This window comes from Patiria miniata, unplaced genomic scaffold (genome assembly GCF_015706575.1).
Source record: "Patiria miniata isolate m_02_andy unplaced genomic scaffold, ASM1570657v1 HiC_scaffold_8, whole genome shotgun sequence".
Classification (NCBI taxonomy): Eukaryota; Metazoa; Echinodermata; class Asteroidea; order Valvatida; family Asterinidae; genus Patiria; species Patiria miniata.
The window spans coordinates 12,442,065-12,456,916 of NW_024037075.1; the positions used below are offsets into that span (position 1 = coordinate 12,442,065).

Consider the following 14,852-nt stretch of genomic DNA (forward strand, 5'->3'; position numbering starts at 1 on the left):
GGCTCTGAGCTGGAAACCAAAAGACACAATTCACAAAAGGCATATTCCTCTCTACCTTTCTCAATCCTAAAAGAAAAATCCTCTCAAACTGTCAGTGACAAATATAGTATTCTACAAAAAAATCCTTTGCAAGCAAGCTTACTAGAGTGGGACTCGAACCCACGACCTCCTGCTATTCAACAGCTGGATTCTCCAACTTGAGGAATTGAAATCTACGTTTTAAAACATGTCCGTCTTTAATTTGCGGCTGGATTTCTTGGTGAAAGCATCAGGGCTTTGTGCAGGGAAGTGACAGGTTGAAGATGAAATTTAGGTACGTACTTTTTTTCAACATGTTTGTAACAATTTTATTGTACTGTCAGATTGGCTATTAATTAAAATGGTTCCTCATAAGTGAAAGGCTTGATGCCTTTGTAGAGTTGGTCCAGACATTAGTGCCAGTTTTAGGATGTAGGCCTACTTCCAAATAATCATTCCAGCAGTTTGCAATTGCATTTTATTGTAGTTTCTCATAATGCTGGTATTTAAATATGTCACTCTAAATGTATTTGCTGTATCACATGTTTTATAATACGTGTACCAAGCTGTGTAGGCATAACATGTACCGATACGTGTTGACTAAAGGCTCAAAGGTTAATCAATTTGCATTGAATGATGCTGAGCTAAGAATAACACTTGTAAACACATGAAAGTGCGTCATTTGATAGAGAAAGTTATCCATTGACCTATTAACTTTGTATTAGGCCTATTCCATGACAGCAGACCAAACTACATGTAAACAGACTTCAGTGTTGACTAAGAATATTTTGGAAAAACCCAGGTGTGTTTCTGTAGGCCTACTGGTACAAATGTAGTTTTTATATATATTAAATATAAAATATCAATGCGCGATTTGCCAGAATTTAAAACATCCTTTTATTTTTTTGAAAGTACGAAAATAGACTTATAAGGACAAGATACAAATATGGAAAGTGCATGTTTTGTTTCATTGGGTGCAACCTGCTTGCATGTGACAGAATATCAATGTTAGCTGTGAATCATTTACTTGTAAGGTTTGAGTCAATGCCATATATGGACACTTATCGAGAGATTAATTTGCATAATGTAGTTCCGTCAATTGGTCATGCGATTGTTGGGTGTGGCAGCTGCAGTGCTTCAGTGTCGCCTTGGATGTCTCTGAATCAACCTGCTTCAAACTTAACTGTAAGTTTTGCCACAGCAATGGTTCATTTCTTTCGTTTTGGGTTCTTAATTTGTTGGTTTCATGGATTATACTAAACATCAGGGTAACCTATAATTAAGAGGTTTCACTGTCGCATTTTACCTCTCTCACTGACTGATGGTCAACTGTGCATTAGTCTGGAGCAGTTTCTACCAGCGACTCAAGACCACTTTTTTCGGTCTCGGTCTTGTCTTGATCTTGTCTCTGTCTCATCCTATCAGAGTCTTGGTCTCGAATGGGCTGGTCTCAGTCTTGAAAGTGCTGGTCTCGGTCTCGGTCTCGGATGCCAAGGTCGCAGATTTTACCCTCGTGATCCATCGAGACCACAAAATGTACCATGTACGCATGGCTTTATTCATGTGCAAGCTGAATTAAATACAAACTTATAGTCTTTATTCTAAACATAAAAGACATTGTAGGTACAAGTTTTCATGCTGAAGAATGAGATTGAAGCTGGAATATGAAGACCAGTGTGTTACAGCTTTTCATTTATCATTGACAAACAGGACTTCCATTTGTGGCTGGGTGATCCAAAGTACCATGGCTGCACAATCTGAAGCAGCCTGCCAGACTGATGTCCCTACCATGATGCAACAGGAGGCACAGGTACCCACCCCCTCAGCTACAACAGGTGAGTACATTTAGTAGCTAGAGCATTTGCATGGGATCTATGAAGGAGGGAGGGGCATGAAGTCCCCCTCGTCCCTTCCAACTCAACCCCCCTCCCCCCCCCCCCAATCCTACCTCACCTACGTACCTCACCTCACTCCAGGATAAATTGTTTGTATGTCGACAGGTTTCAACTTGTTTTGGGGACAGTCAGATTTTTCATAATTATACATGTTAGGCCAAACAAAATAAATGGCCTGTTTACGGTAACAGCCTAAAAAAAAAATGCCAGATAGGTAGGTGCGAAAATAATGTTATTTTGTCTTCTTCTTTTTTTCATTTCAGTTCTTGAATTTGTGTGTTTTTTTGCAATGTTTGAAACTCACTAAACATCATGGGCGTCTCAAGGATTTTTTCTAGAGGGGGACAAAGCACATTTTTTTCCCCAAAGTCCCTATATTTTCCAGCATTTTCCCGATTGATCATTTTTTGAGGTAGGCAGGGACATTCCCCCCAACATTTGCCCCCCTTGCCCCCCCTCGCAACGCCGTGTGCATACCTATGTTCCCCAATACCGATGTTCCCCAATACCGATGTTCCCAAAAAACCCTACCAATCTAACCCTAGCCCTACCCCTAACCCTAATCCTAAGGATTTCGGGGAACATCGGTAGTGGGGAACATCGGTATTGGGGAACATCGGGTACATCCCGCGATGCCCATGCTAAACATGTACATGTTCTGATTTCTGTTCTGTTCATAATTCATAAAAGACTCAAGCTGTAAACTGGTGAAATCAGAGTTGTACTGATTCTAAAAATAATTTTAAATATCATAACATGGCAATACAGATCAGGGGGTCAAATCTCCCACACTTCACTTGTCAGAGGTGACCCCCCCCCCCCCCTCAAGAGCAGGCACAATTTTGACCTCGATAGATCAGTGCATGTATTTCAGCAATTTTCAAATTGAGACGGTATAGGCCTATTGCATGTATGTTCATCTTGCATTCAGTTGTTTTACATTTACTTGCATTTAACCCAGACTGATGAACCTTCCGGGTTGCTGGGTCAATGTTTTTTTCACTTGGTAGGCAGTGTTGCAAGGTGTTCCATAACATTAACAACAGAGCCGAAACTCACAATTCATGTTTAAAAACAAAAAACAAAAAAAACTAGAAAATAAATCAAACTGTTTGCGCAAGGTTAATCTGTTTTGAATAATGCCAGCCTGTCGGAGTTTATTGTGAGTCTCTGGGTATTAGAAATGTATTGAGAGACAAAGAGCTTCCTGATTCCAAGTCGAGCTAGTGCATAATGGGTGATCATACTCCAAAGAAAACTTCAGACTGACCCAGAGTTGAAGTTCATCTATTCAGTCTTCAAGATACACAGCATAACAGTTCAATAATAAAACACCTTAAAATTTAGAATTGGAAGTTGGCGCTGATTTTAATTTTATTTCATCATCAGAATCATTGATTACATTCAATGAATTCCTCACAATAATACAAATTAAAATTGTGCATTTTAGAAAAACAAATTGGCCAGGGATTCCGTATGGGTGGTGTACCCAATAATACAGTTTTTATGAAGACCCAAAAGAGTTATTTATACCCAAAAGAAAAGGAACTAATTATTCAAGGATTTATTTTCAATCCGATACAATTAATTCCTCTTTTTAAAAAATACATGAAATATGCCATCCCCGTGTTATATTTTGTAGGTTTACATTCAATATATACAAACTTGACATTCAGGCAAAGATATGATCATAGACCCCATTTAGGTTCTGTGTAACCGTGGAGGTAAAACAAACAGCGGTCTCACCAGGATTTTCAGTCAGTGCAGGGAAGTTTGAAATAATGTGATTTAAAAAGTGGAAGATGGGGCTTTCAAATTCAAAGAATGTACGTTTGAATCAGCTAACTTCTATTAATTAAAACAAAAAAATTGTAAATATTTTAAACATATTAATTATTATCCTTTCCTGTGACAATCAGGTTATTTTGCAAAAATGCGGATCATACCGGTATCAGAGCTCCGTCGTATACAGTCAGTCAGATCAGTCAACAGGAAAACCCGAATCACATCTACATGTATCTATGAGGGATCGTGAATCTATAATTTGAACAGTTTTGCTCAGAAAAAAATATATTCGACAGCTGCTGCAAGTGTTCTGCTTTGTCGTCTCAGACCCGAATGGCGAACTATTTATCCATACAGAGATCAATGCAGTGAACCTGCACTGCAGGCTAGCTAGCTAGCTGTTGATATGACATTGTGACATACGTCAAGCCCAAGCTAGGGTCGGCTAGTGCTAGCACTAGTTCCGATGCACAGCCCTAATTTAAATTAGGTTCCGATGCACAGTCCTAATTTAAAATTGTCAACTAGCAAAATGGCAATACAAAGTTTGAGGTCGGCAGTTTGGCTGCAAAAATCCCAGGTCGGTGGGGTTACTGTAAACACACCATTGTTTTTGTTTGGCCTTATATATCTTCATTAAAAGTCACAGTTTTCAAAGCACGGATAACATCTAGAGATGAAGTACATGAATCATTTTGTCAGTATCCTTTCAAGAGATATTGTAATATTTTTGATTTTAGATTCCCCACAACGAACTGGAGCCATCCGAAAGATCGGCACAGTCAGTGGTAGCAACAATCCTACCATTGTTGGTTCAAATGTAGTCAACTTCTACAGCTCCGCGTCGGATGGAGCAGGTAAATATTATCTTGTTTGTTACACTAATTGATATATTAGATCAGGTGTTAATGTATTGGGGGGGGGGGGGTGGAGGTGATATACTACACAATCAGGGACACAAAGGGCGGATTGCTGGTAATGCGAGAGAGAGTCACCAATTTCTCGCTACAACTATAAACCAGTTTGTGATAGGATATAGGGCTATGGTGAGCACACTGAGGAGGGCTCTATGGTGGGTAAAGTCTTGTAATTCTTTATGTACCCATGCCAAATGGCGCCCCCTATTGTGTGTCACATTTGAAAGAAAACGAAAAAAAGTGAAGATAGTTTTACAGAAGTCACATACATGTATTAATTTTGCATAAATGAATGAATGGAATAATGAATCCACTGTTTTAAAGCCTACACATTGCAGTTACCAGTTTTGTCTTAATTTATTTTTTATTTGTGAAAAAAAAATGTGAATTTAATCCAACTTGCGCAAGTTTGTGTCCAACAGAAGTGTAAAAGCCACAACATTCTTTGTGTTAAATTTTTTGGGTATTTTTATTTTGTACACTGCCTTACTGACAAGCTGTAAATCCCAAGTCACCACTTCTTTTACACATTTGCCTCTGTAGAGGAAGACTATTCAATTATTTCAGAAACAGTGTTTCAGTGAAATAATACATTCAATATTGGATTTTTCCTTCACAGACGTATTTTATAAACACTGTATACTCAGTGTAGTCCCGAGTGATTATGAGAAAAATCACAAACCTGTGACCTCCTGCTTACTAGTGCATGTTGCTTGTTTGACCTCAACAGGAGTACTTCCACAGAGTCGGAGACCAGACCAAGAACCAAGAGTGGGGGATCTCAACCAAGAAGTTGGTAACAAGACCAGGGACATTTTGAGGAAATGGTACAAGACAACGCGCAGTTATGTTCAGTTGAACCCTGGGGTTCCTGGCGATCAAAGACCCATTGTTGGCATTTACACTAAATTGCGGGTTAGAACAAAGAAAGGTTCTGTAGAAGAAGAATACTCTGACGAAAATGTATATTCTACAGAGTATGACAAGATATTTCAAGATTGGCCCGAGACTGAGTTCAATCGTGCTATTTTATTTGGCATTGGTGGTGTCGGGAAGTCAACCATTTTTGACAAGATTGCATATGACTGGGTTGATGAGACATGTGAATTCCTGAAGAGATTCAAGCTTGTCTTTCTTTTAAAGATGTGTGCCCTGTCTCAAGAATCTGATCTAGTTGCTTCCATTTTTGATCAACTTCTTGGCGAAACATCTGGAGTAACCAAAATTGAACTTCATAAATTCATTCAGGCCAACTCAAATAAGGTCTTGATTCTTTTGGATGGTTTTGATGAAATGAGGACCAAAACATTTGATGCAGCCTCATTCGGGTCTATCCTCAAAGCACTCAATAGAACAGCATACAGGGATTGCTTCATCTGTGTTGCAACTCGCCCCTCTCATCTTGAAACACTGATGTCAAAATCACTTGTCCAAAATCCTTGCACACACATAGAGGTTCTGGGGTTTACTGATGAGGATGTCAATGAATACATTCGGAAATTCTATTACAAAGATCCTGATAGTGGCAATGCACTAATTCAACACATTGCAAAGTCAAACACGGTGCATGATTTTGCAAGTAATCCAATGTTTCTTCTTCTCATATGTTTGTTGTGGAGGGAGAAAAAACAACTCCCCGAAACAACTTCACGCCTCTTCACTGAGGCAGTTGATAACATGTTTACAAGAAAAGGATATAGCTCTGAAAATGCATCAAAAACAGTGATTGCTGTAGGAAAAACTGCACTGAGTGGATTCATAAGTGCCGACCAGAATTTCTCATTTCAAAAAGATGAGTTTGAACAAAATGCGCTGGACCTGGCACTGAAAGCGGGCATCCTAACCCAGGAGAGAGTTATCAAAAACCTCAAATGCCACAACAACATACAATTCATGCACAAGACTATTCAGGAATACTGTGCTGGGAAATACTTGCAAAGGGTACATTTGTCAAGCCGGGGATTTGTAAAGCGTACGGCGTACAAAGTTGTACCACTGGGAAAGTTTCAAAAACAATTAAGGCAACTTTGCCAGTCAGTTGAGAGCATTGTTTCAAATGAGTTCCTTTTACGTTTTTGTTGTGGTGACAATAAAAAGTGTATGACAGACATTGTAACCTTGCTTGAACGTAAATTCAAGGAGCAAAATAAGCCCGGGTGCATGTACCAAAAAGCTGTTACACAAGCTATCAGTAGACAATGTTTTTTTGAAAGCCAATCCAAAAAGGTCCCACGGTGTCTCACCAGCAACTCACTCATCCCATCAGATATCGAGGTGGATAACAATACTGATTTCCGCATTCTCATATACCTTCTTGAAATCATCTGTAGGTCAGAATTCCAGGTGTCTCAACTGGCATGCATTGAAACCATGAAGGTCTCTAAGGTGTCTTCAGTCAGTGGTTTAGCCTTTGCCATGGGTTACATGGAAAACCTCAGGGGTCTGACGCTCGACTGTACTTTAGGGAAGGGTGAGCTTGAGAAATTCCTGTCATCACTGAAATGCAACTATCTCTTGACCAGTCTTGACATATATCATTGCCATACATTGGGAGGTAGAGCTGTAGTATGGGCCCCTCATATCAAACACTTGACAAGCCTTGAGAAACTAAAAGTAAGAAGGTGCGAACTTCAGAGCACAGACATTGAACACATTGCCTCGGCTGTAGGTGACATGCCCAAACTGACTGACTTAAATCTTAATAGCAACAATTCATTGGGTGAATGTGCTGCAGTGTGGGCCAAGGAATTGCCAAAAATGATGCACTTAAATAAGCTGGACCTGGGCAATTGTGATTTGACACAGTCAGACATTCCACACATTGCCTCAGCTGTAGGTAACATGCCCAAACTGACTGACTTGGATCTTCGTAGCAACGATTCATTGGGTGAATGTGCTGAAATGTGGGCCAATGAATTACCCAAAATGATGCACTTAACTATGCTGAACCTGGGCAATTGTGATTTGACACAGTCAGACATTCCACACATTGCCTCGGCTGTAGGTAACATGCCCAAACTGACTGACTTGGATCTTGGTAACAACGGGTCATTGGGTGAATGTGCTGCAGTGTGGGCCAAGGAATTACCCAAAATGATGCACTTAACTATGCTGAACCTGAGCAATTGCGATTTGACTCAGTCAGACATTCCACACATTGCCTCGGCTGTAGGTAACATGCCCAGACTGACTGACTTGGATCTTAGTAACAACGGGTCATTGGGTGAATGTGCTGTGTTGTGGGCCAAGAAATTACCCAAAATGATGCAATTAAATAAGCTGAACCTGAGCTGGTGCAATTTGACACAGTCAGACATTCTATACATTGCCTTGGCTGTAGGTAGCATGCCCAGACTGACTGAGTTGGATCTTTGTTTCAACTTGGCATTGGATGGATGGGATAAGTTACAGTCCTTCTTTTCATCACTTGGGGTTATATTTTAATTCTCCCTCGCCAAGCTCGCTCGAGAATTACATGTACTAGGCATAACAATATCAAAATGATAACATTCTCCATAAAAGGAAATGAAATTTACAAGAAAATCAACAAACTTAGAGAGCCTAATGTTTCAATCCTAAGCAGGACCATTCTCAAAGGCAAACATTGTAAGACATTCTTGATGTAGGTCAGTAGGGTCGCACAACATGTAAGACAATTAGCTGTTCACTATCTACGTAAAACAATAACGAAGAATGTGAAATTCAGGAATTGTGCAATGAAAAAAAACACCAACAAACAAACAAACAAACAAACACCCCCAAGAAACCTAACAAAAAAACCCACAAAAACACAGATAATTAAAATATGTGTCATTCTAGGATGCTTGTTTGAAATTTAAAGGGAATATACAACATTTGCAAACTTAAAAAAAAAACTTCCAAATTGTTATGAAAAACCTTACTGGACTGTCAATGAATGACAGTCTTAAGCATCCTGTAAAATCATGGCACCTCGTGTGCTGACATTTTTAAGAAAAGTGGTATTTTTGTATCAGCGTTGGAAAAAAAGTGTTTTTTTTTTTTTAAACTTCCCCCAATTTATTATGTTTAGTTAGTCTGAATAATTGCAATCCATTACACACCTATGAACAGTGGGGTCAGGGAACCAGACTACAAGAACGTGGTTGGTTTTGGGTTTTTTTTCCCTGCATCTAAGAACACAGAAACTTCAAACAAGTCAGTGTAACAATTCTTGCCATAAAATACTAACCCCACAAATCTATCCATTTCTAAAAATTACAGCAAAAGCAAATGTTGCATATTATCTTAAGAGATAAACATCATAACACATTCTCGATTCAGATGGTCAGTAGAGTCACACTGTGTGTAAGACAATTAGCTGTTCACCCTCTACATATGACACTGTAGTTTGTCATCAAAGTCAAACTGACACTCTTAAAGTCCGGTTAGATATAACCCTAGCTGCATCCGGGTCAGATTGGACCTTACGCTCTTCTGGGTCAAAATGACAATGTTCTTGGTCAAATGGCCAGAAAGGTGACTCAGAGAAGTGTTATTTTGTCCCGGAAAATTGTCAGGTCAAATCTGATCTGGATTTTGGTCGAATCTGACCCGGGACTTGTTAGAGTGTCTATGATTTGCTGATTGGGTCAATGAGAATGGACAAGGAATTGTAGATTCGTGCTAAGAATGGACGGGGCGAATCTTGCACAAATCTACAGTTCCAAGTCTATTCTCCGACTTAAACTATTTCTTAAAACAACAATAGTTTTTGCAAATAAGATCCCTGGTATACCACAATCTCCATGTTGGTGAATAAGTGGAGGTTCCACATCTGGAAACTTTTTGAAGTGGCAAACAAAATTACTGTAGACCTCAGGTCTTTACGCGTGTGCATGGAAACATCACTAATTTGAAAACCCAGTGGATATATGGTATTTGTTGATTTCTGAGGCTGTGTGGGTGGTTTGGTCCATTTCCAAGTTGAGACTTGTTGGCCTGACAACAGTTGTATTGATGTATCACGTTAAAACAATGAGAAGTTTAAACAATGAGAAGTTATGCGATTATTCCAAGATGGAAAACACATGTATATTTTGTAAATATAATTATATTTTTTGAGACTCATTGGCCATAGTGGCTGAATTGTGCGTGTATAATGGTTCAAAAACTTAACTATCACCCTGAGTAGTTTTGGAATTATTCCAACCACCAATTAGGGACTTTTTTGTAAATAAATTTTTTTGAAGAATGTTTATGTTATATTTTGTTTATTAGGCTGCCTGAATATTATTGTACTTATGTAGGACATTTAATAGAGTTGTTTGGGATTATTCCAACCACAAAGTAGTGACTTTTCTTGGAAATAATGTTTTTAAGAATTTTTATTTTATATTTTGTTCATATTTGTATATGGGCCATTCCACAAAGTTGAGATACAAAGTGTGACATTGGGGTCAAATTTTCAAATTACTTGTACAAGTTTTGATTATGCATTTTTTGATAACCCATACATTGTGGTTTAACAATTCATTCAAAGTTAAGTCACATGATTTTGGAAAGTTGGTAAATTTGTACACAATTATGTATTTACATGTAATGACCATGGAGAAGTTGTGGATGTAACCGGAGGCTACCGTCCTGTTACATCCAAACCTTGTTTTGTTCATAATACTTCAAATGCTTCAAATTCACACCAAACTTGAGTTTATCATCAAATAGCTTCATTTAATAATATCCATACTTATATACTTTTAAAGAATGCTAAAATTGTTATTTTCAACAATAACAACAAAAAATAATGGTTGTGGATGTAACATGTGGGACACCACTACATCACAATGCGGTATTCTTCACCTCGATATGAATGGAACTAAATGTTGTTTGTGTTTAGAAATGTTGTTTCCAAATCTCTGTTTCAAGGGCAATTGCAGATTGCAGGTCATGATTTTCATACTTATTTTAGGCATGACCATGTCAACCGATTGTGGATGTAACATGGACACCATGTGCCCACAGGCATAAGATTTTCTTCATATTTGGCCAAAACATTTATTTGCATAGACTACGATCACATTACATTGTATTTTACAAATACATGTACCAGTTCAATCATGAAATATTGGGGTCAATCCGACCAAAATTGCTGCAAAAAGAAAACTTTTGTGGATGTAACATGATATGAAACACGGGACACCATATGTTACATCCACAACCCATTTTAAATTGTGCATGCCATTTTGGCAAAACATTTTAACATCTGATATTTTTGTTCAATAGAAAGGGTACATCTGCTTGCTATAATTTGTGTAAAACCTCAACTCCAGTCCACTTGTTTTCTTTTCAAAATGAGTTATTTTTGAACTGTAGGTTGCTTTGTCACACTTTTTCCTCATTTTTTTTTATGCCGGACGCCATAACATTTACAGAATTTGGGTATGAAAGTTATTTTTAAATATCATCAAGCATGGTTATAATCATTTAAAAGCTTATCTTATAGCCTTATTGTCAAATGATATTTGTTTTAGAAATAACCATCCCATAACAAAGAAAAAACTGTTTTATAATCAGACCTCAGAAAATTATGGCCTGTTCCTCTTGAACTTCATGGAATGACCCATAAACATTGGTGCAAAGGTTGGTGGGAAGATCAATTTTAAAAACTGCAAAAAGATGAAGGAATAACTGATTGGACCCAGCATTGAAGGGGGGAGGTGGTTACAGAAAATGTTTTCAGAATTATATTAATTGAACATTAAAACTACTGAGGGAAATATGAAACCAATGGTTGTTTTTTTTTCTTCAAATAAAGCACGAAGAGTAACTGACTACATGTACGTGCATTGTAATTTTTTTTCATATTTTTTCATATAATTAAAAAACAACAATATTCTGACATGTTTGGATGTTAATGAAGTGTGGTGTCAAATTCACTTTCTATGCTTTGCAGTGGCTGAAAATGATGAAATTTTCTCTTTACATACTTTTAAATAAAAGACTTGTTTCCATTTATACCGGTATAGGCCTAGAACTAGAAAACTCTCCTTTTTTGCAAGTAGGGCAAGTCCAAGAAAAGGTCTCCTTGTGGTCCCATACATAGCATACCATGTCTTCTTCATCACAAAGAATAACAACAAATTCATGTGGGTACGGTATTCTCCTTTCAGATGTCTAACAGTAGAATAAAATAAAACAAAACACTGATCTCATTGCTTTTTTGAGGGTTAAGCGTTCCTGGGACGTAGCGTGTGTGAATTCTTGGACTTGCCCAGTAATAGCCTGATGGAGTAGACATATGGATTGCATTCAGGTTCCATATTAAAATACATGATGTTAGTATCTCACAATTGTTTCTGGTGTGATCATTTTGTGTCAGTCACATTCTGTTGTATTGCATTTTACCTTAAGATGAGTATGTGAGGAAGAGTGTATAGTGTGTGACTTTCTGGTTTGCTCAGAATTGAATGGTTCAAACCCACCATCATCCCTGTCCTCTTTTACGGATATTCAATCAAACACAATCCAGCCCATGTGTTTATCGGATACCCGATTACCCTATTATTCGTAAACTCCCAGCCCTACTTCATTGAGGGAGATGGGTCTTAGTTTAGCCGTTGCCTTCAACAAACTTGTTTTGATTCTGCACTAATATAAGCTATAAGGCTTCGTTTTTTATATGTTGGACCAAGTCACCGAAACAGTTCAAAGAAAATGTGTTTAAAACCAGCTGATGTTTATCAGTGGCTTAAAACCAGCGGCGCAGCCAAGGGGTTGCATGGGGAGGAAGGGGGGGGGGGGGAGGGGGTTGCACACCTCCCCTCTCCAATTAAAAATCGCCCCCACAGTTCCCCCCCCCCCTCGGATGCTACAGAAATTAGGCAAACCCCCCCCCCCACCCCCACTTTAACATCCAGCCCCCACTCCCTCCCCTAACTTGCTCCCCTAGTGAGAATTAACACTGGCTTAATTTCCATTGATATGTTGTATACATTCCTATTGTTATGCGTGCATCACCGAGTTCTGTTGTTTTGAAAATTGTGTGTGAAAACGATCTTGGGAAAGTTTTATATTCAAAATTCTGCCAACATCTGGTGCTGAAATAACTAAATAACTGTAACATTGAGGCTATAAAGGCACCAAAAAATAACCTTGAAAAAATAGCAAAATGAAAAATGGGGTTAAATGGGACACCGTAAGGTGCACTTTCAAGGATTGCATTGAAAAATTGTTTACATTATATGGCCCTGGTTTTGAAATTGGTGACATGTAAACCAAGGCATTTATGGTGCAGTACGTGGGTTGATCTGACAACAGTTGCATTTCGTCAGACTCGCCTTGCCCTCTTCACCACATTCCTGTAATATGTCAACATAGCCAGCTATTACATCTACAGGGTGAGTCAGAAAGATGGGTACCCAATTTCAAAAAAATAGTAAATATATTTTTTGAAGACGGTCGTTGAAAATAATACATCTCTGGAAACCCCTGTAAATAGCTGTCATCTGGTGACATCCTAGCCCCATAAATGTGGCCTATTTACTGGACTGCCTCCGTAAACATAGGCCACACATCCACATGTACAAAAATCGTGTCGACGGAGCCAAATTTTGATTTTCACATTTAGGCTTAGTTTGTAGGGTTTTTTGCTTTAGAAGCATACTCACCCTCTTTATAGGCTAATCAGAAAGTGCTGCCTTTTTCAGATGTATATTTTTCGTGAAATTTCCAGATTCATTTTTACACGTTTGCGTATCAAAATTTCAATATGAAATTGCACAAAAATTAGACATCTGAAAAAGGCAGCACTTTCTGATTAGCCTGTAAAGAGGGTGAGTATGCTTCTAAAGCAAAAAAAACCTACAAACTAAGCCTAAATGTGAAAATCAAAATTTGGCTCCGTCGACACGATTTTTGTACATGTGGATGTGTGGCCTATGTTTACGGAGGCAGTCCAGTAAATAGGCCACATTTATGGGGCTAGTGACATCCATGGGCAACACAATATGACAAAGTTTCTGAAAGTTACAACATTTCTGAAAAAAATAGGGGAAAACAATGATAAATCCACGGGATACCCAATATGCAAAGACGTGTTGGTTTACAGGCTAGACGTGAATTACAGACACACATAAATGGAATCCTTAATCATTCTCAGTCATGTGAAAGGAATAACAAAACGAGATGGAAATGGTTTTAGAAAGTGTTTTCATGTCGAATGTTTGTAATCTATCAGCTCTGCAATAATCAGAAACGGAAAAGATTGACTCAATTATCCCGGTACAAACCATTATTTCCGGCGTTTTACCGTTTTAGATTTTTTCAAAAACAAACACAGTCAACGAACCATTGACGGTTTTGTCGTTTTACAGTTTTGTTAAACGGTCAAATGGTATTAAGTCACCAAAAAAACAATGACGTTTTGTTATTTTTTTAAATTGTAAAAAGCGATAAACGGTTAGTTGCTTTATTTTTAGAGTGTTGTTTTACAAAAACATGACAATGACAAAACGGTCAATAGTCTTGTCGACCATTTTTTGATTCAGGTTTGGCAATTAAGCAATGCACCTTGGCATGTTAATGTGTCGACCTTGTGATCGATTCACTGCCTGGGAAGTTGCCCTTCTTACAATTATGTCGTTCTCATGACAGAATTTGCGAATATTGGCTATTGAAGAGCCGCGTCAAACTCCAATTTCCTTCAAAATATCTGCAATTTCTTAATACGTCTTACCACCCTGTATCCATTCTGAAATTTCCTCCTTAAAATTTTCCAGTGCCATTTTTGCTTGCAACTCTTTAAGCCCCACCAATTAATCTCAGTAGATGGGGGTCAGGGTTACCCCAGGAATCACACCACGCATTAATTATGCCGAGGTAACACTTCTTCGTGCACGGCATGGTCCCCCTCCACCCTCCTCCCCCTTGCCCACGGCCACAAAATGCACCACAGACTGTTAACTATGACACTGAAATAAAAAATAAAAACAGTCTGTATTCAATACTGACTGTTTTGCTGTTTTTCAAAGTTATTTATGCAAAACTGAAAAACAAAAATTATTGATCGTTATGCTGTAATGAATTTTACTCAACTGCAAAACGAAATAACCGTATTTATCTTAAAACCGTTTGGCCGTTTTACAAAACTATAAAACGACGTAACGGTCAATGGTTCGTTTACTGTTTTTGTTTTTGAGGAAATCCAAAACGGTAAAACGAAATAACGGTATGTCCCGGGATTCTCAATCATGTGTAAGGTGTGAAGTGCACAGATGTGTTT

At 38.3% G+C, this 14,852-nt stretch overlaps 1 protein-coding gene across 1 annotated transcript; it reads left to right on the forward strand.

Annotated features, from left to right (window-relative positions):
- Positions 1 to 978: 978 nt before the first annotated feature.
- Positions 979 to 8,431, forward strand: LOC119719412 (NLR family CARD domain-containing protein 4-like). Its single transcript, XM_038188854.1, has 4 exons — positions 979 to 1,203; positions 1,729 to 1,853; positions 4,439 to 4,555; positions 5,346 to 8,431. Exons 2-4 carry the CDS (start codon positions 1,763 to 1,765, stop codon positions 8,057 to 8,059), a joined length of 2,922 nt encoding a protein of 973 aa, XP_038044782.1. The 5' UTR covers positions 979 to 1,203; positions 1,729 to 1,762; the 3' UTR covers positions 8,060 to 8,431.
- Positions 8,432 to 14,852: the final 6,421 nt, after the last annotated feature.

What these genes read in the sequence shown, in the direction of transcription:
- LOC119719412 (XM_038188854.1), top strand. Translation starts at nt 1,763, where the DNA reads ATGGCTGCACAATCTGAAGCAGCCTGCCAGACTGATGTCCCTACCATG. An exon ending in CACCCCCTCAGCTACAACAG is followed by an intron (nt 1,854 to 4,438) that starts GTGAGTACATTT and finishes TTTTGATTTTAG; the next exon opens with ATTCCCCACAACGAACTGGA. An exon ending in CTCCGCGTCGGATGGAGCAG is followed by an intron (nt 4,556 to 5,345) that starts GTAAATATTATC and finishes TGACCTCAACAG; the next exon opens with GAGTACTTCCACAGAGTCGG.